The sequence below is a fragment of the Phacochoerus africanus genome, chromosome 2, assembly GCF_016906955.1.
Source record: "Phacochoerus africanus isolate WHEZ1 chromosome 2, ROS_Pafr_v1, whole genome shotgun sequence".
Taxonomy (NCBI): Eukaryota; Metazoa; Chordata; class Mammalia; order Artiodactyla; family Suidae; genus Phacochoerus; species Phacochoerus africanus.
In genome coordinates, this window is record NC_062545.1 from 186,294,242 (window position 1) to 186,313,860 (window position 19,619).

Consider the following 19,619-nt stretch of genomic DNA (forward strand, 5'->3'; position numbering starts at 1 on the left):
ACTTCCTGCTTTTGGAACATTTATAACCTCTCCTCGGAGGGGTTTTGAGTATAAAAAACTAGCCAAGTGTGGTTTGCAAGGATTTGTCTTGCATTTGTCAAGAGTAAGGTAACATTTTCTTCATCTCTAATTTATATGCCTCTTAGGAGACCCATTCCTGGGAGGTTTTATTAGAACATAATCACTATGGCCAAAAAAATTTGGACATAGAACAGTCCTAACACAACCCTATTGGCACTGGTTTTGCCTCTTACTTCAACAGATGTTTGCAAAAGAGTTGTATTAAATGCATTTAATTCTGCTGTCTCAGCCTAACAAATCTTTATCATGAAGATTACTTTAATTGGTGTCAGTTACAATCGGGAAAAGCACCCATTATGCTTTTGTTTTCTAGCACATGGGAAAGAGTGCCATCCTAAACAGAATATTGAGAAGAGGGAGGATTTTGAAAATTGAGCTAATCATTTTATTTTCCTCTTTTACATGTCCTTGTTTTTATTTGACATTAAAGCTAAAAGTAATCAGAATTCTGCAGAGGCAAACAGCAAAGAGGTGACTGACCAGTTTAGGGGTGACAGTTGGTACCTCCTGTTGCTTGTGGGTCACCTAATCCATCAGTCTTTATTTAAGAGAAATTTCTAGAAAGTTCCTATGATTTTGAGTAAGAAATCTTGAAGTCTGATAAACCACTATCTAGGGACAATTTTATATAGCCACTAAAAAATGGTTAATAAGGAAATGATAATGCAAGGGAAAGTGGAGACAAAGCACTACCCTCAGGACACTGTTAGAGAAAGATGGAAATCAAGAGTCGTACACAGCGGGTCACACAATAAGTGCTATGGAGAAAGTTAAAGCAGGATGGGGACGGGGGTTGGATAAGGGAGCGAAGGGTGATGTGGGCAGCTTAAAAATGTGGACAGAGAAGGTCTCACTAAGAAGGTAACATCAGAGTAAAGATAGAACCGAGCTGAACATGAGTCTGGGGCGGGGGCAGCATCCCACACAGAGGAGATAGCAGGTGCAAAGTTGGCAGGTGGGCCCATGTCCAATGTGTAAGGGAACAGCGAGGGAGCCAGGATGGACTGACATGGATGAGAGGCAGAGGGTGGGGCTAGATCTCAGAGGGCCTGATAGGCCCTTCTGTGGTTTTCACTCAGAGTGAGGTGGGGAACCATTGGAAAGTTTGATCAGTGAAGTGACATGACTTATCTACTGATATAAAAAGATCATTCTGGAGTTCCCCTTGTGGCTCAGTGGGTTAAGGACCCAGCATAGTCTCTGTGAGGATTTGGGTTAGATCCCTTGCCTTGTTCATTGGGTTAAAGGATCCAGCATTGCCATGAGCTGTGATGTAGGTCTCAAACGCAGCTCTGATCCCATGTGGCTATGGCTGTGGCTGTGGCTGGCACCTGCAGCTCCGATTCGACCCCTAGCCTGGGAACTTCCATATGCCATAAAAAGAAAAAAAAAATCATCCTGCTTGTTCTGTTGAGAACAGTCTGTTTGTGGGGTGTGGGGGCGTGGAATGCAGAAGTATGATGAGAGATAGTCATATTTTGGATATATTTTAAAGATCCAGCACAGAGGATTTGCTGACAGACTAAATGTGGGATGTAAGAGAGCAGTCAAAGATATTCCATGGTTTCCACCTGAACTCCTGGGAAGATGGGAGAGCCATTTGCTGGACAGAAAGGAAGGCCAAAGTTGCAGATCTAGTGAGAGTGAGAGCAGGGCTTCTGTTTTGGACACGTTAACTGGCACTGGGGATACAAATGTGAGAGTTGTCTGCATACACATCAGGCCAGAGGTCAGAACTGGGGCAAGTGATTAGGGGAGCTGGCCTGTTCCATGTCCCCTCAGAGGAAGGGCAGGCAGCCTTGGACCTATGAGAGTTAGCCATAGCTAGGAGGAGGTCAGAAGCCTGAAGGTGAATCCCAACCATAACTTGAGTTCTGGGCTGAGAGCTCAGGATTGACCAATTCACTGCTGGCTGGGACCTTCAGGAGCCCTTTTGGAGTGTCCAGGAAAAGAGTGACTAAAATGGAAAATCCCCATTGAAGAGATGACAAGATCACTTGGGAGTGGGAAGAGGTCATTGTAGGTGTCTTTTGGGGCCAGATGGATCTGGTTCTTGCCCTATGAGGGCAGTCAGGTGCCTATGAGTGACCAGCACCTAACCACCATCACGTTCTCAAAGACATCTCTACTGGTTATCATCGGCTCTGGGGTCACTACATAGATTCCTGCCTTTTCTACTGAATTCAAAGGGCAGTAGCATTTCTGAGTGATTCTTTTTACTAAGTAACATGAAGCTCCTTGTACCAGTTAGCTATTGCTAAGTGATAAATTGCCCCCAAAACATAGTGGCTTCACATAATAACATTTATCTCACAGTGTTCTAAGGGTTAGGAATTTGGCCTAGTAGTTGTCACTTAAGGTCTCTTGCAAGGTTGCCATCAAGATGTTGACTAGAGCTGGAAAATCCACTCCCAAGGAGGCTCACTCACGTGGGTGCCAGTTGGGGCTGGTTGTTTGCAGGAGACCTGGGTTCCTCCCCATACAGGGTTCTCCCAGGGCTGCCTGAGTGTCTTTGTAATGGGGGTGGCTAGCCTCCACCAGAGGGAGTGAACCAAGAGGGCAGTGGAAGCTGCAGTGCCTTTTATGACCTAACCTCAGAACACCTCTGCCACACTCTATTGGTCACATACATCTGTTCAGATTCAGCATCGGGGGAGTGTGCTCAAGGGCATGAAGACCAAGAGGCAAGGATCTGTGGGGACCATCTTGGAATCCAGCAATCACCCTCCTTGACTATAAGGAGAAGGTTTCTATCTTCTCAATCCTTTGTATCTGCCCAAAGCACCACTTGCAGCTGTAGTAACTCCATATTGCCTGGGTCCCCCATCAAAACTGGTCTTATCATGCAGGGCTCCGCCAAATTATGAGGATGCTTCCTTAGTCATCTCTAGCTTAAAAGGGTCCTTTGGGAGATAGTACCAAATGCAGGTGCCAACACAAGAATCTCCTTGTTTGCCCTGTTGGTACTTGCCATTTTCCCCCCTGACTTTTTAGGTGCCCAGTAAGCTCACATCCCTACCAAATGCATGGTGTGTGGTATTACCATTGTCCACCCATCCCTGACATGTGCAGAGATGCACTGCATTTGGAAGCCTTGTTACATGATGTATCTAGGATTGAGTTTGTAATGCAGATTCTTCCAGGGAGCATTTGACCATATAAGACCCACTGGTATTTCTGCCTGTTAGCACACTTATTTAACCAGTACTTCTTGTATGTGTGCATTTAATTTCTAGCCATTTCTCGCATGAGCAAATTGCCTAAATACACTTGTGAGAAACCCTTTTATGGTAAATATTATTAAACTGAAAACAAGGGTGTAATAAAATAGCAATTTAGGCATAATTTACTAACAACTGGAACCCTTAAACATTGACATACTATTGTGTAATAATACCAGACTTGGTATTTAAACACATTCCTTGTCACTCCAAGAATCACTGGGACAGTTTCCTAATCTTCATGGTCTTTAATTAGAGTTCTTCCAAGATTTTTTTTTTTTACTATTCTTACGTCACCGGTTTATAAATTATAAATCATTAGCTTTTACCCACTTAACACATCCAGCAAACTCTTATCTCTGCTCTTTATCCAGAGAAATAATAGAGAAGATATTGAAAGAAAGTAAGAGAGTTAGGTGGGCACCACTGACCCTTGTTGTTCTTAGACTTCCATTTTCCAGACGGTCTACTGAAAGGAATGATATGGGAGTGGATAATAACAGAAACTGCATCACAGAAGTGATCAATTAACTGAGACTTTTGAGGATTCCTGGGTCTTCCCAGGAAGGAGAATTCCTTGTTTAACACATCTCATGAAAGTTTCCTTGCCCTCTGGAAGGTGTGCCAATGCTGCAAAGAAGTCAGGGGGGCAGCTGGGCAGGACCTGCCGTTCATGTACCAACCAAGACCTGGTGCGTAAGGCCCGGCTTCTGTTGCAGGTGGAGGTTCTGACTCTCATCAGTGCCCTGGGGATACTCATCCTGCAAGACTGACTCAGTACTAAATAGCAAGCAGGGAGGTAGACCCATGTTGCTGGCTGATTAATTTGCTGTTTAAAGGGACTTTGTGTCCTCAAAGGGCCCAGATGTATTCAAAGTCCATATGATCAGCACAGGAAGGCCTCCACAGGGAGCCAGATCATCATCAGAAAGCATTTATTAAGTTGCCCTGAAAAGTCATCATCACAGAATCTAGAAATCCCTCGTCTGTGTCATTAGTTCATCCTCTCCCTGAAGGTACCTGGGGAGTTTAGTCATAGTTCAAAGGTGGTTTCCTTAGTGGATAATCAGGATGCAGGAGGCTAGGTGAGGTGAATGTTGAGCGGCAGCAGTTTAGTTTCATGAATCCATTTCAGAATGGGAATGACTTTGCCAAAGGTCTGAACTATTCAGAGCCAAATGGCTAAAACTTCCTTTTGCCTAGAGGGCCACTTGGATAGGTGATTGGTTATCTTTACCTCAAACGTAACCACTTATTTCAACAATAAACATGTTATCACACATGTTGTTTGCAGATCAGTACTATGACTCAGGGCCCCTCAAAACATTCTCTCAAGTGCAGTCACCTGAAGGTCTATCTGGGGCTGGGAATTCTGCTGCCAAGTTGGTGCTGGCTGTTGGCGGTAGAACTTAGTTCCTTACCATCAAACCTCCTTCTCTGTTGGGTCGCTTGAGTGTCCTCATATCATGGTGGCTGGCCTCCCCCAGAAAGAGTAACCCTAGAAAGAACAAGGTAAAAGTTGCAGCTCCTTTTATAATCCAATCCAGGAAGTCACACACTGTCACTTCTGTGACATTCTATTTGATAGAAGTGACTCTTAACTCCAGCCCACACTCTGTGGGAATTGATTAGGCTCCACCTTTTTTTTTTTTTAATATTTTAATTTTTATTATTATTTTTTTATTTTGTTGTTGTTGTTGTTGCTATTTCTTGGGCCGCTCCCACGGCATATGGAGGTTCCCAGGCTAGGGGTCGAATCGGAGCTGTAGCCACCGGCCTACGCCAGAGCCACAGCAACGCGGGATCCGAGCCGTGTCTGCAACGCGGGATCCGAGCCGTGTCTGCAACCTACACCACAGCTCAGGGCAACGCCGGATCGTTAACCCACTGAGGTTCCACCTTTTTGAGAGGCATGTTAAAGACATTGTGGATATAGTTAGAGCCACAAAAGGTACATTGTCCTCTGCAAGTTCTTTTTTCCTACACTTCCATCACTGACCCAACTCTTCTGCTGATTTATATGCTCTTCTAATATTTTTACATTATTATATTTGTAAGTATTTTTCTTTTTCTTTTTCGAGCCACACTCTTGCCACATGGAGGTTCCCAGGCTAGGGGTCGAATCAGAGCTGTAGGTACCGGCCAAGGCCACAGCCATAGCAACGCAGATCCGAGATTTGTCTGCAAACTACACCACAGCTCATGGCAATGCCGGACCCTTAACCTACTGAGTGAGGCCGGGGATTGAACCTGCGTTGTCATGGATACTAATCAGATTCATTTCCATTGAACCACGATGGAAACTCCTGTATTTGTAAATATAATGTACATATAAATATGTATACGTAATTGCGTATTGTACAGTTATATTTTTATGTATTATATAATGTTATGTTACAGTTATTATAAATGTTAATGTGTTTAGCTTATAGTCATGACAGTCATTATGTATCTTTATGCTTATTTGCATACCCCCATTCTGCCACCTCACTAGCTGGGGACCCTGGGTAAGTTACTTGATCCTTCTGTGTCCTCATCCTTAAAGTAAGGCTGTAATAGGACTTACCCCATAAGCTTTGTGGAAGGATTAAATGAGGAATTACATGCACAGGACTTAGAAGAGTGCCTGGAAACATAGAAAACATTTAGTACTGTTAGCTGTTAGCATGGCAGCTGGAGCAGTAGCAGAAATAGTTTGATCCAGTAGCAGAAATAGTTTGTAATTAGTCCTCAGAAGGCCATCTTATTTCCATGTTCTCAAAGGCAGTAAACAAAAGTCAGAGTTGTCTTCCTGGTCATGCCACAGCCCCATGACACCCAAGCCCTTCCCAATAGCAGAAGGAAAAAGCATTTCAGGCCTGGAAGGGACCAGGGCTGGCAGCCTCTGGTTTTCCTGTCCTCCTTGCTGTGCTTCTCCTTCCTCTGGAGCCCAGGTTAATCCCTGGCAGAATGTGCACACATGGAGATAACATGCTGCACTCTGAGTCCTATTTACATTGTGGTTTTTTTCCTTTTTTTTTTTCTCTAAGGCTGACCTTTTGTGGAAGGATAGAATATCCAAAGGGGGAAGTGACCTTCAAAAACATAGGGAGTTCCTCAGCCTCATGGATTTGTATTAAAGGTTGTTCCCAAATTTTATTTTTAAGCATACAATTTCCAGAGTATACATTTGCCGCATGTGATCAGTGTTGGCATCAGACATCAATTCAGCTTCCTCTCAGGCCCTTTTGCTTCTTGTCAGTGCCTCTTCACTTCCTTGGGCTTAATGAATAGATTTTTATCTTCATCTTAAGCATATTCATAATGTAAAACATGCCGGGTGTTTGCTGCAACTGTATTGATGAGGAAGTTAGAATTCGTGCTTCTTCATCTCCCAGAGCAACTTTAAAATAAAGCCCATATACCTGATGGAATGCATGCGGGTTGTCTCTGTCAGGTGGCAATTTGCTAAATATAGAGTCAGGGGCTTGGAGGGACCTGCTGAGGTCATCTGTGTCCTCTCACCCGCCTTCCCCATCTGAATGTCCCTAGCCCTGTGCCAGCCAAGTCAGTAGCCACTGGCCACACATGGCTTATGAGCATTTCAGCTGTGGTGAATCCAAGTTGAGATGTGCTTACACACACACAAACACACATGTACACACGCCACATCACATCCTCTTTATCCATTCATCTGCTGATGAACACTTAGGTCGCTTCTATACTTGGCAGAATACTACTACTAAATAATACTACTGTGGACATTGGAGTGCATGTACCTTTTTGAATTAGTGTTTTTGCTTTTTTTCGGATCTATGCCCAGGAGTGGTATTGCCAGATCATATGGTAGCTCTATTTTTAGTCTTTTGAGAAACCTTCATACTGTTTTCCATGTGGCTGCACCAATTTACATTCCTACCAACAGTGAAGGATGAGATTCCCTTTTCTCCACATCCTTGCCAACATGTGTTATTTATGCTCTTTTTATAATATCCATTCGGATATTGTGTGTGAGGTGATATCTCATTGCAGTTTTGATTTGCATTTCCCTGATGATTAGCAATATTGAGCATCTTTTCTTGTGCCTGTTGGCCATCTGCATTTCCTCTTTGGAAAATGGCTTTTCAGATCTTCTGCCCATTTTTAAATTGGATTGTTTGTTTTATTGATGTTGAGTTGTATAAGCTGTTTATATATTTTGGATATTAACCTCTTATTGGTTTGATCATTTGCAAATATTTTCTCCCATTCTGAAGGTTGTTTTTTCATTTATCAATGGTTTCCTTTGTTGTGCAACAGCTTTTAAATTTGATTAGGTCCCATTTGTTTATTTTTGCTTTTATTTCCTTTGCTTTAGGAGATGGATCCAAAGAATTTATTGCTGCAATTTATGTCAAAGAGTGTTCTGTCTATGCTTTCTTCTAGGAGTTTTGTGGTTTCCAGTCTTCCATTTAGGCCTTTAATCCATTTTGAGCTTATTTTTGTATAGGTATCAGAGAATGTTCTAATTTCATTCTTTTACATGTAGATGTCCAGTTTTTCCAGCAACACGTATTGAAGAGACTGTCTTTTCTCCATTGTATTTTCTTACCTCCTCTGTCATAGATTAATTGCCTGTAAGTTCATGGGTTTATTTCTGGGCTCTCTATTCTGTTCCACAAATCTATGTGTCTTTTTTTGTGCCAGTACCATGATGTTTTGATTATGGTAGCTTTTTAGTATAGTCTGAAGTCAGAGACCATTATTCCTTCAGCTCTGTTCTCCTTTCTTGAAGATTGTTTTGGCTATTCAGGGTCTTTTGTATTTCCATACAAATTTTAAAATTATTCATTTTAGTTCTGTGAAAAATGCCATTGGTATTTTGATAGAGATTATACTGAATCTGTATATTACCTTGGGTCGTATGAAGTATACCCTGGATTTTGAAGACTTACTATAAAGAAAAGACTGTAAAATGTTTCATCAATAATTTTATATTGATTACAAGTTGAAATAATTGTTTGATATATTGATTAAATCAAATATATCATTAACATTAATTTCACCCCTTCTTTTTACTTTTCTTTTCATACTAGAAAAATTTATATTCCATGTGCACTCAGGTTATATTTCTATCTGACAGTGTTTCTCTGGCCCATCTGTCTTTATTCATTGTACCCACAGGACAGAGGCTACATAGCCCTCCTTGGTGACACCTCTGAGTCTTTTGTTGTTCTTGCACTTCAGTTCTTTTCTACATCCAATCTTATTCTCTCTTGTTTCAGTTTGAAGACTTCTACTTTTCACTCCTTATGAAACCCCTATCTGAAAAAAGTCAATCATCTCTTCATATTGTTTAATTGTAAGCCCAGTAACCCTATTATTTTTCACCTTTTGACTTTCTACCTCTTTTCCAACCCTGATCATTTTTAACAACCCTTAGGTCATCTCTGGCCTCTATTTTTAAAACTTGGTATCCCAAACCACCCAACATGGCTCTAAGAGAGGCCTGACTAATGCAGAGGCAAGTAGAAGGAATTATTTCCACCATTAAGTACTTGGCTGGTCCTTTTGCTACATTACCTCATTTAATCCTATAACACAAGGTGGGACAGGTGCTGGTGGTAACACTCTTGAGTGATGAGGGAGTTGAGGCTCAGAGAGGTTGAGTAGCTACCAAGGATCTACTCCCAATTAGGTGGCAGAACTGGGATTCATGCCCTGGTGTGTCTGACTCTGGCACCCACATTCTTTGATTACACGCCGTGCCTTTCTTGCCTCATACTTTTCTTTGAATACACCCCTTTGTCTTTTTAATTTTTATTTTTTGTATTTTTATGGCCACACCTGTGGTATCTGGAAGTTCCCAGGCTAGGGGTCAAATTGGAGCTGCAGCTGCTGGCCACAGCCACAGCAATGTGGGATCCAAGCCACGTATGTGACCTACACCACAGCTCGGCCGGATCCTTAACCCACTGAGCAAGGCCAGGGATCGAACCTGAGTCTTCATGGATACTAGTCGGGTTCATTACCATGAGCCATGACACGGGAAAGCCCAACCTCTTCGTCTTCAGAGGCCTTCTCATACTCAGCTGATGCATATGTAGCTTATGGTCAACAATGCTTCGAGCTTGTTCTGATGTGTTTCTGCCTCACTAGAAATGTGAAGCCCTTCTGCTAAATTCCAGAAATGCTTTTTCCAACCTGCAGATATTTTGTGAATGTCAGAAGCACTGCCCTACCCTAGTCCTTATTATGGTCATCAGTGGGCCAGAGTTGAGGTCTTGAGGTATTAGGAATGACTTTTCAGGCCAGGAGCTTGCTTTCCTGGCATCCCAGGTCCCACGGATATCAGTCTCCAGAACAAGCAACTTCTCAAGGGCCAATTCAGGCAAAGTGCATTGTTAATCCATGTTTACTGAAAGGCAACAAGTTTGTGTTTTGAGTAGAAAGAAATAGGAAGAGATCCTTGTGAGAATGTTAAAAACAAATCTTCCTATGGATGAACCTTGAAGACATTATAGTGAGTGAAATAAGCCAGGCGCAAAAGGACAACACCATATGATTCCACATATATGAGTAGTCAAATATATGGAGACAGAAAGTAGAATGCTGGTCACCAGGGACTGGGGAGGGGAGAATGGGGAGTTAGGGTTTCATGGGTACAGAATTTCAGTTTGGGAAGATGAAAAAGATCTGGAGATGGATGATGGTTATGGATGCACAACAATGTGAATGTAGTTAATGCCACAGAACCATACACTTAAAATTGTTAAAATGATAAATATGCTGTATATTTTACCATAATGAAAATAACCAAATAGATCTTCTGTACGTAAAGAATAGCCTGCTCAGTATGTGTGATCTAGGTGCCGCTGGAGCCAAGCCTTGGGTCCATTGTTTCGTCCAGCTTTGAGGCCACAGTTGTTTTTGGGAATCAGCTTGTCATGAGGAAGGTACAGGCTTCCTTCAATGAGCTGCCAGATTTATCCACCTGGGAAGTCTTACCAACTTCACACCAATGCCTTTGCCAGGGCTTCAGCTGCTTTTCCATGAGTGTCTGTTTTGAGAACTCCACCAGGTGGACCCTTGATTACGCTCATGCTCACTTTTCCATGGAGATTTTCTTATTCCTTATTTCCCTATCTGAGGGTATGGCTAAGAAAATGATTGTGAATCTTATTTGTTTGTACCTATGTAGTCAGAGCCTCTTTGGAGACCTGTGTGAGAATTAGGTTGAACACCCAAACATCTCAGAACCTTTGTTCCATGTTTTGTCAAAGTCACTGCCCCCTGTCAACTTGAGGTCCATTATCCAACTTGATGGAGAGGCTATTTTGCCAGGCTACCTAGGCTGAGACTCTGATCTCCAGGAATTCTCTTTATAGTGTGGTGCTTTGTGACATTATGGCTGTATTTGCTTATTTGCCCTGTATATTTTCCTTTCCAGGAATCATTAACCAATGGCAACAGGAATCCAAGGATAAAGTGATTTCCCTCCTGTTAACTCACCTGCCTTTGCTGAAGCCAGGAAACCTCGACGCAAAAGTAGAGTATATGAAACTGCTGCCCAAAATCCTGGCACACTCCATTGAACACAACCAGCACATCGAGGAGAGCCGGCAGCTGCTGTCCTATGCTTTGATCCACCCAGCCACTTCGTTGGAAGACCGCAGCGCTTTGGCCATGTGGCTGAACCACTTGGAGGACCGCACGTCCACCAGCTTTGGTGGCCAGAACCGGGGCCGCTCGGACTCTGTGGATTATGGGCAGACACACTACTATCACCAAAGACAGAACTCCGACGACAAGCTCAATGGGTGGCAGAACTCTCGGGATTCTGGGATTTGCATCAACGCCCCCAACTGGCAGGACAAAAGCCTGGGGTGTGAGAATGGCCACGTGCCCCTCTACTCCTCTTCATCCGTCCCCACCACAATCAACACGATTGGAACCAGCACAAGTACAAGTAAGTTCCCCCGGAAGCCCTTTAGTGCAGTCTGGTTTGGCGACTTGCTGTGTGTGGCATGTCCCACTGGGAATGTCTGCTCTGAGCACCCTGTAACCCTGGGAGAGAAGGGCTGATTGGAATTGGCTTGGGAAAGGGCTCTTTGGACCCCATCTTTGTTGTTCTTTCAACTCTGGAAAGTTGAAAATAATGGGCCGGTAAAAGGGAATGATGGTCCAAATTTGGGTTACAAATGACCAAAAAAAAAAAAAAAGAATTTAAATAAGAGATTAAGTGGTGAAAGAAGGAAACTTCCTCTTTCCACAAATAGAAATGCCTTTCACCTGCTATCTTTCACCTGGGGTTTTTGGATTTGCCGAGACAGAATTACCATGTGATTTTCTAAACCCGATTCTAACCCATGGTTAACCAGACAGCCTCACGGGCTTTGTGCATTTTCTTTTCTTTTTTTTTTTTTCCACTTATTTTTTTTTCTTTGTTTCTTTTTTTTCTTCCTTTCTTTCTTTTTTAAAATTTCACCCTGGAGTGTTCCTTCCCTTGCATCTTCTGGTTTTAATTCCCAGATGTCAGGGTCACTTTTCCTCCTGACCAGGGGGAGGCAGGTTTGCTAACTGAGAATGCTGCTCTGTGCTGTGGCCTGATGTGAGTGCTGTGGCCTTCTCTCACTCCATCTAACCCCTTAGAAGAGGTGGGGCAGGAATGGCTTTGTGGGAGGGGAGAGGCAAGGACAGCCTCTGGCTCTTCTGACCATTAAAAGCGAAGTGTTCCACCCACAAGCTGGAGCCAGGGCTCGGGGTCCTCTCACTTAGGCTGAGCAAATTGACAAACATGACACTGGTGCTTCTGGAAAGTGGCAGTGTGGGAGAGTGGCCTGCCATTAAACAGAATTCCTTGATGCTAATTTGCATGTGTCCCTGGATACAGCATCAGTGCTGAGATGACTTTGTTCTGGGGGAGGGGGACTTTGTTCTTTGGCGGTTAGACCTTATGTGCCTGTCAAGATGCAGGAACCCCCAATTAAAAGATATGAGAGTATTAAGAATTGGCAGTGACAGCTTCTTGGCCTCTACTTCCACTTGGATCTTTTGACGAATGGGCCTTTTTAAAGGGCTTTCTCAAATACATAGAGTGTTGAATTTTAACTACATTGATTGAAACAGGACTTTAGTGGCATAATCAAAGAGAGACTTAAGATGCCGCATCGATAATGCCACAATATGAGATTTTTAATTCATTTGTCTAGTTTTATGTTTAGATATTGATAAATTGCACACTTAGGGAATTGGGTGATTATTGCATCATTAATTTATTGTGTAAGAGGCTCCGGTGACAGTTTCCTCACAGACTAGTAATCCAGGGAACAGTTGCACTAACCTCTGTGTGACAGAGAGTGATGACTTGAACTCCTCAAGCAGACACTTGTAGGCTGGGATGACAGAGTTTCTTGGCCCGAGTTTCTTGGGTCAGACACGGAATCTAGGAATTGGTACAAAACTCTCTGATAGCTGGCGAGCTCTGAGCTTCCTGTCCTCTCAAAACTTGAGTTTTATGTCATTTGTCTTGAAATTAGTCTTGGGTCATCACATTTCCATGTCTGCTGATGTACACATTCTGGTTGGGTCTTGATAAGATCGGTACATTTAAGATGGTTATCAGACTGTAGTCAACAGGCACTTTTATATTTCAGTGTGGCCACCTCACCCAACAGAGGGGAGGAAGTGCTCAGATGATTGTCATGGTCTCCTAGGCCTTTGAGTCCCGGCGTGATACTTGAGCTGAAAAGGTCTTAGAGGTTTAACAAAATAATTAGGTTGCGCGTCTTGAGAAGAAGAAAGGGGTTTGAGCCCCCTTTTTTAGAACATCAGTAGAGATAAGAGCTCAGATCTTTCCTCCAGAAGCTTTCTCTCAAACACTTAGTTTGTACCAACACTCATATCTCATAATATTTCTTTAATAAAACATTAATATCATTGCCTTACTCCTCTGCATTGTCGACAGTGGTTACATCATGTTTATCAAAGCTGCAAACTTTTAGGTCCTTGTGTCATTCGTGCATCTATCAAATATCTCCTGAGCCTCTGGGAAGCCACTTGACAAAAGGGACAGAACAAGGGCTCTGGTGTCACTGCTTCCTGGGTCCAAATCTCAGACCTGCAACTGCAATGAGCTAACTACACCTTGACCAAGTTACTTAACCTCTCTGAGCAAAGTCCCCATTTACAAAATGGGGGCATTCATGATATCTACCTGCCAGGAACGTGGTGAGGATAAATGAGGTTATGTATGTACATGCCTAGCCTTGGCCAGGGCTGCCAGTGATAAGCACTTAGTAGGTGTCTGCTAAGTGAGTAAAGGAGTCAGATGGGGCAGGACCATGAGGAGCAAAGTGCCAACACTAACCCCCAAGCATCTGTGTCCTTACTTGCATCTCGTGATGGTCTCATGATAAAAGCACCTTTCCTGAACCCCAGCCAGGCAGCCTGCTCTACGGTGACTTGAATATGCTGGAACTTTTTTTGATTGCACTGCAACAGAAAATGGTTTGGACTTAAGGCTTCAGATTCCAAGAGAGAAGAGTGCCCAACTTGTTTGGGGAAAAGGAAAGAAGGTTGTTGGCTGAAAGGGAGTGGATGGGGTGAACAGCAGTAGGAGGGGTTGCCAAGGCGATGGGGAGGGAGAGATCCAACAGGGTATTGTAGGCCATTGCAAGGACCTTGACTTTTGCTCTCCGAAAACCAGGAAGCCATTGGAGGATTTTTGTCAAACAGGTGATGTGATCCAACTCACATTTTAAAGGATTAGTTTTGGCTTCGGTATTAAGAATAGATTGTACCAGGGCAAAGACAAACGTGAAGACTAGTTAAGAGACTATTGCAGTAATCCAGGCAAGACATTGATAATGTGGACCAGGCTGACAGCAGCAGAAGGAGAAGAAGTGGTCAGAGGCTAGATATATTTCGAGAGTCTGGCCAACAAGATTTCCTGACAGAATAAGTTGGAGGTGTGAGGGGAAGAATTCAAGAATGACTCCAGGATTTTTTGCTTACACAACTGGAAGGATGGTATGGCCATCAGTTGAGATGGAGAAGTCTCTACTTATTGAAAAAGTTTGGGGGTAATATTGGGAGTTTGGTATCATACATGGGGAGTTTACATATCTGTAAGACAATGAGAGATGTCTAGTAAGCAATTGGACATATGAGCATGCAGTTTGGGAGAGAAGGCTGACCTGAGATAGACATTTGGAAAAAACAAGCACAAGAGAGGTATTTAAAATTATGAAACTATGAGATGAGATTACCATGGCAAAGATGTAGGTGGAGAACCAAAGACTGAACTTGGACACTCCAACATGTCAACATGAAGGCTGGGGAAAAGAGGAGGAAGCAAAGCCAAGGAGAAACCATTGAAGTCAGAGAAAACTCAAGGGTGTGTGTGTGTAGTGTGTGTGTGTGTGTGTGTGTGTGTGTTGCAAAGCAAATTTAAGGGATGAAGAAAGTTGAGTTAGTCATTCCAAGGAGATGAGAGACAAGACAAGATAAGATAAGAACTGAAACCAGCTACAAACTTAATTTGGGATGTATATTGACTTAGACAAGGTGCTGGTGTACAACATTATAAATAAACTGTAATTCACTAAAAAATAAAAAAAAGATGCTAGCATATTGAGATGGAGAAAATGATGTGTAGAAGGCATTGAATATAGATGGTGGAGTCACTCAGAGTTTTTGAAGGAAGTGATTAGGATGAGGCTAAAAGTAGGGGGCAAAACTATGTCCTAATCTAACAAGAATCAATCTGTTTTCATTCATTCAGACAAAGGCAAGAGTACCTTTTATTGATTATAGAATTTAAATCAAGTGAGATCTCTTAGGATCTTTGAGCTGGGCCTTTTATTCCATGAGTTAAGAGAAGAATGGTTTGGGACAGTTGCAATATCTATTAAACACCATTTTTAAAATATGTATATGTAATGATTTTAATTTTTTTCCATTATAGCTTGTTTACAGTGTTCTGTCAATTTTCTACTGTACAGCATGTTGACCCAGTTACGCATACATGTATACATTCTTTTTTCTCACATTATCATGCTCCATCATAAATGACCAGACAGTTCCCAGTATTAGGTGCCATTTTGGGTAGCATCAAAGTGTTTCCAATGAAAGGCAAGAAGGCATTTTCAGTGCCTGGCTCTCCTCTTATGACTACTCGGGGATCTGATGACTGAGAACGAGAACATGTAGAGTCTTTATCATGAGCCTCTGGGGCCAGAAAGGACCAGGGTATTGGCTGTCACAAGCCATACAGAAGTCTTAGTCAACTTTGTTTCGGCCATCTCTAGCAATTCCAAACACCCTGTGCTTAGAACCTGGCTTCGCATCTCTAGGTTTGCTTTCTGTCTCAGGTCTGCTATAGAAAAAGTAAACCATCCAGGAAAGGAATGAGTCTCTCTCGGTTTTCTTAAGAGCCCACAGAATTCCCTTACAGTGAATTCAGTGCCACCTCCATACCCCAGACCGACTTTCTGTTTTCTACACTTCACTGCCTGACTTTGACCTGGGAGCAAACTATGTGCTTTAGTTACGAATGAAAGGAACTTGTTTCTATTCAAATCATTGAAATACTTCATTTCTCTTAGCATTCTTTATGTTTGGATTTGAAAACATGCCAACCTTTGCTGGCCTAGTCTGAATCAAGAACTCAGAAACTTTGGGTTACACAAACTATTCCAAAATGCTCCATTTGAACTGCCCACCTCTACAGTCTCATGCTACAGCTTGGAACCTTAGTAGTTCTTTTATTAATCTCCATTGATTCTTTTTCCGATGATGAAAACAATATGTTTACAATATTTGGTACCATCAATTTTGTAGTAGCTGCATAGTTTTTACTACATGCCGGCTACTTTCCAAAACCCTTTACATAAATATTAACTCATTCAATTCTTAAAACCCCACATGGTGGCTATGATTGTCATCCTTATTTGACAGGTGAGGAAACCAAGGCACAGGGAGGCTATGTCGCTTGACCAGTGTCACAGGCCATCTAAGTCTTGGGTCCCAAATATGCTGGCTTTGCACTGACTCACATACTTATCATTCTGTGTCCCAGTTTCTGGTTGACATGTTCACTTCCCCTTCCTGATTATCAACTCCTTGGGGTCAGGGGTTTTGCCTTCTTTATCCCTCTTTCTTGGCACCGAGAACACCCTGTGGCTCCAAAAGTCCCAGAAATAAATGTTGAAGATGGCAAGTCCCTGGCACCCCTTCAGCTGCCAGTCTCCCGTGGTGGAGCATCTCTGGGATAATGGCTGCCTCCTACTCAGCCCAGATCTGCCTTCCAGTCCTCCTCAGTTGCCTCTCACTACAACTAAGTAAGAGATGGCATATGAGCTGAAGCCTGTCTGCCCGCCCTGCCAGAAACATTTGCTGAACAGTAGGGACTTAGTGAATTCCTGGGCTCACTGGACAGATGTTCACGAAATTAATGAATTTCCGAAAGAAATGAGAAAGTGTCTTTGGGAATTCACTAAGTGTCTGGTGACAATATTGATCATTTACGTTCAGTCATAAGCCTCACCGTGACATTTATTGTTAGTCTTCCTTTCTTTGTGGCTTATTTTTACCAACTTGGTCTCCATACCAGCAGACTTGTAATCACATCCTGTGATCTTGATTGTGGAGGTAGTTATATGAATTTATACAGGGGATAAGATGCACAAGTTCATACTAAAAAGTGTGTCCAAAAACTGACAGATCTAAGGTCTACAGTCTTGTTAATTGCACTGTGTTACTATCAGTTTCCTGGTTTTGATAATGCACTATAGTTGCATAAATGTCACAGGGCGGGGGAGGGGGGATGCTGGAGGATGGGTGCATTGAGACCTGCCTATGTAGTATTTTTGCAACTTCTTGTAGATCTTTAATTATTTCAAAATTGAAAGGTAAAAAGTCACAACTACTGGGGCATCCTGTGCCTGGATATTTCTTTGGCTTTGGTTCTGGTTTCTCCGCCTTCCTGGGGGGTGGAAGCTCCGTCCCTTTATGGAAAGGATGCCTGCTGGGCCCAGGGAGTAGACACCAGAAACTAACTACTTGAGCAGGCAAGGTGAGGAAGGGGGTGTCATGGATCTCAGGAAAAGTGGTTCCTTTGAGAACTTTGAATCTGCAACTGAAAAAAAAACAAAAAACAAAAACCAACAACAACAAAACTTGAGGAGTTCCCATTGTGGCTTAGCAGTAATGAACCCGACTAGTATCCATGAGGATTCTGGTTTGATCCCTGGTCCCACTCAGTGGGTTAAGGATCTTGCTTTGCCATGAGCTGAGGTGTGGGTCATAGATGTGGCTCGGATCTGGCATGGCTGTGGTGTAGGCTGGCAGCTGCACCACAGATTCAACCCCTAGCCTGGGAACTTCCACATGGTGCAGGTGTGGTCCTAAAAAGAAAAAAGGAAAATCAGTCAATCCCTTGCAATTCCATGAGACCCCCCCGCCAAGGCCGCCAGGGCTGGATCTTTCAAAGATACCTGTTTGGCTCCAAACATCCTTCCTTTTCCCTGTGCTCTTCACCTTTTCTTAAAAGGCCACTGGCTATGTCAAGCTTATTCCAGCCAGCCTGTGGAAAAGCATCAGAACACAGATATTCAAGGGGGAAGAGAGAGACCAGACAGCTTGGGGCAGGACCGAGAAGAGGTCTTGGGAAGAGGCCTCCTGGAAACTGAAAAGAGGGGCACGGCTTGGAGGCCTAGATTCTGTCTTGCAGGCTGCAGGTCACCCCCTCCTAAGCTCTGGGAGCCCCTGGTATTGTTTGGAGTTCCTTTTAAATTTTCATAGAATTTTGACTTTTACCAACAGACTTTCTTTCTTGGTGGAAAATTTCTTCCTCCCCTAAACATTGCCACCCGGGCATGTAACTGAAAAAACCCCACTGTTTCCTTAACCCCTCATTTGCTCTTCAAAGAGGTAACTCTAGTTGCTTTGCTTCCTTTGAGAAGCATTTATAACAGCTGGCATGATGTATTTTTAGCTTTAGCTTCCTTCCCCTCTGGGGGAACCTTTTTTTAAGTATGGCCCAGGCCTTCCTGATACCACATTGCGAAGATGGCTCAGTCATATCTCAGAGGATCCAATTTTGCCACTGCCTGGTCCTTCTCTCATTTCCAAGAGTCCAAAGGTTTTATAGGACTGTGCTTTTTCCTCACCATGTCCAGTGTTTGTTTTCTGGGGCCTGGAGAAGAACAATCAGAAAAAAAAAAAAAAAAAAAAACCCTGTCGTAAGCAGAAGCCTGCTGGTTTATTATGCATCAGAGATCCTGTAGCTTTTGGGGAAAGTCAAAGATCTCTGGGATCCACGTGCCTTGGGTCATGAGGCTGTACCATCCACTCCAATGACAGGATTATTAACCACTAGATGAGCTACAGAGGAAGGCAGGAGTGTTTCCAATTCAATGCTGTACTTCCAAAATAAGATGGATTCTGGCTGGAATAAATGGCTTAAATTGGACTATCCTAGGTAAGGGGAGAGGAAAGAGATGAACAGGCTGGCTTCTTCAAGAATTTTTTTGAGCTCTGTAGTCTGAGGATTTCTATTATTTCATGAGATTTATAGTCTAACAGTGGCTGCTTCATGAATCATGGGACAAAAACATCTTCTAATCTTGCATTTATTTTTTTTTTCTATTCTCGCTTTAAAGCTTTCTGGGGACAAACACAGGTTACACTGAGAAAAGATGTAGCATGAATGTAGCTTATTGCTGGAATTGTTAATACTAAGCAAATTAAACCCCTGAAGGTCATGGTACAGGTGAGGGTAAAATTTAGTTGAAGGGATTAGTATGAATTTGGGGTTATTGTCTGACTCTTAAACACTGTAAATATCATTCCTGCCATCCCTCCACCCCAGTCCTCAATGCTCTATTAGGTAAAATATGGTAGTAGGAAATCTCAGATGTAAGTCAAGGAAGGGAAGGGCATGAAGATGGGGAAGCAAGGTAGGCAGGGGGCTTCCAAAATCTGGAAAATGCTATAAATGATGTTTGTGGTTTAGAGAAAAACTAAAACTCCCAACATGCCCTGGGATAGTTATTCTTTGTCAAAGGTCTGGACCTTTCTCGTAGACAAACTCTGTGGCTACAGTTAAAGAGAGGTGAGGCAGCTAGCACTGGGTTTGCATTAGAAATTTGTTTCAGGAGTTCCCATCGTGGCACAGTGGTTAACGAATCCGACTAGGAACTATGAGGTTGCGGGTTCGATCCCTGCCCTTGCTCAGTGGGTTAACGATCTGGCGTTGCCGTGAGCTGTGGTGTAGGTTGCAGACGCAGCTCGGATCCTGCGTTGCTGTGGCTCTGGCGTAGGCCGGCGGCTACAGCTCTGATTCAACCCCTAGCC

At 43.1% G+C, this 19,619-nt stretch overlaps 1 protein-coding gene across 3 annotated transcripts in view; it reads left to right on the top strand.

Moving 5' to 3' along the window:
* SAMD4A (sterile alpha motif domain containing 4A) overlaps window positions 1-19,619 on the top strand; it is a 222,896-nt gene that overhangs the window by 123,092 nt on the left and 80,185 nt on the right. For all 3 annotated transcript variants that reach the window (XM_047767380.1, XM_047767382.1, XM_047767381.1), the window contains exon 3: window positions 10,711-11,229. In XM_047767380.1, coding sequence (XP_047623336.1) covers window positions 10,711-11,229 — 519 coding nt within the window. The remainder of the gene's footprint in view (window positions 1-10,710; window positions 11,230-19,619) is intronic.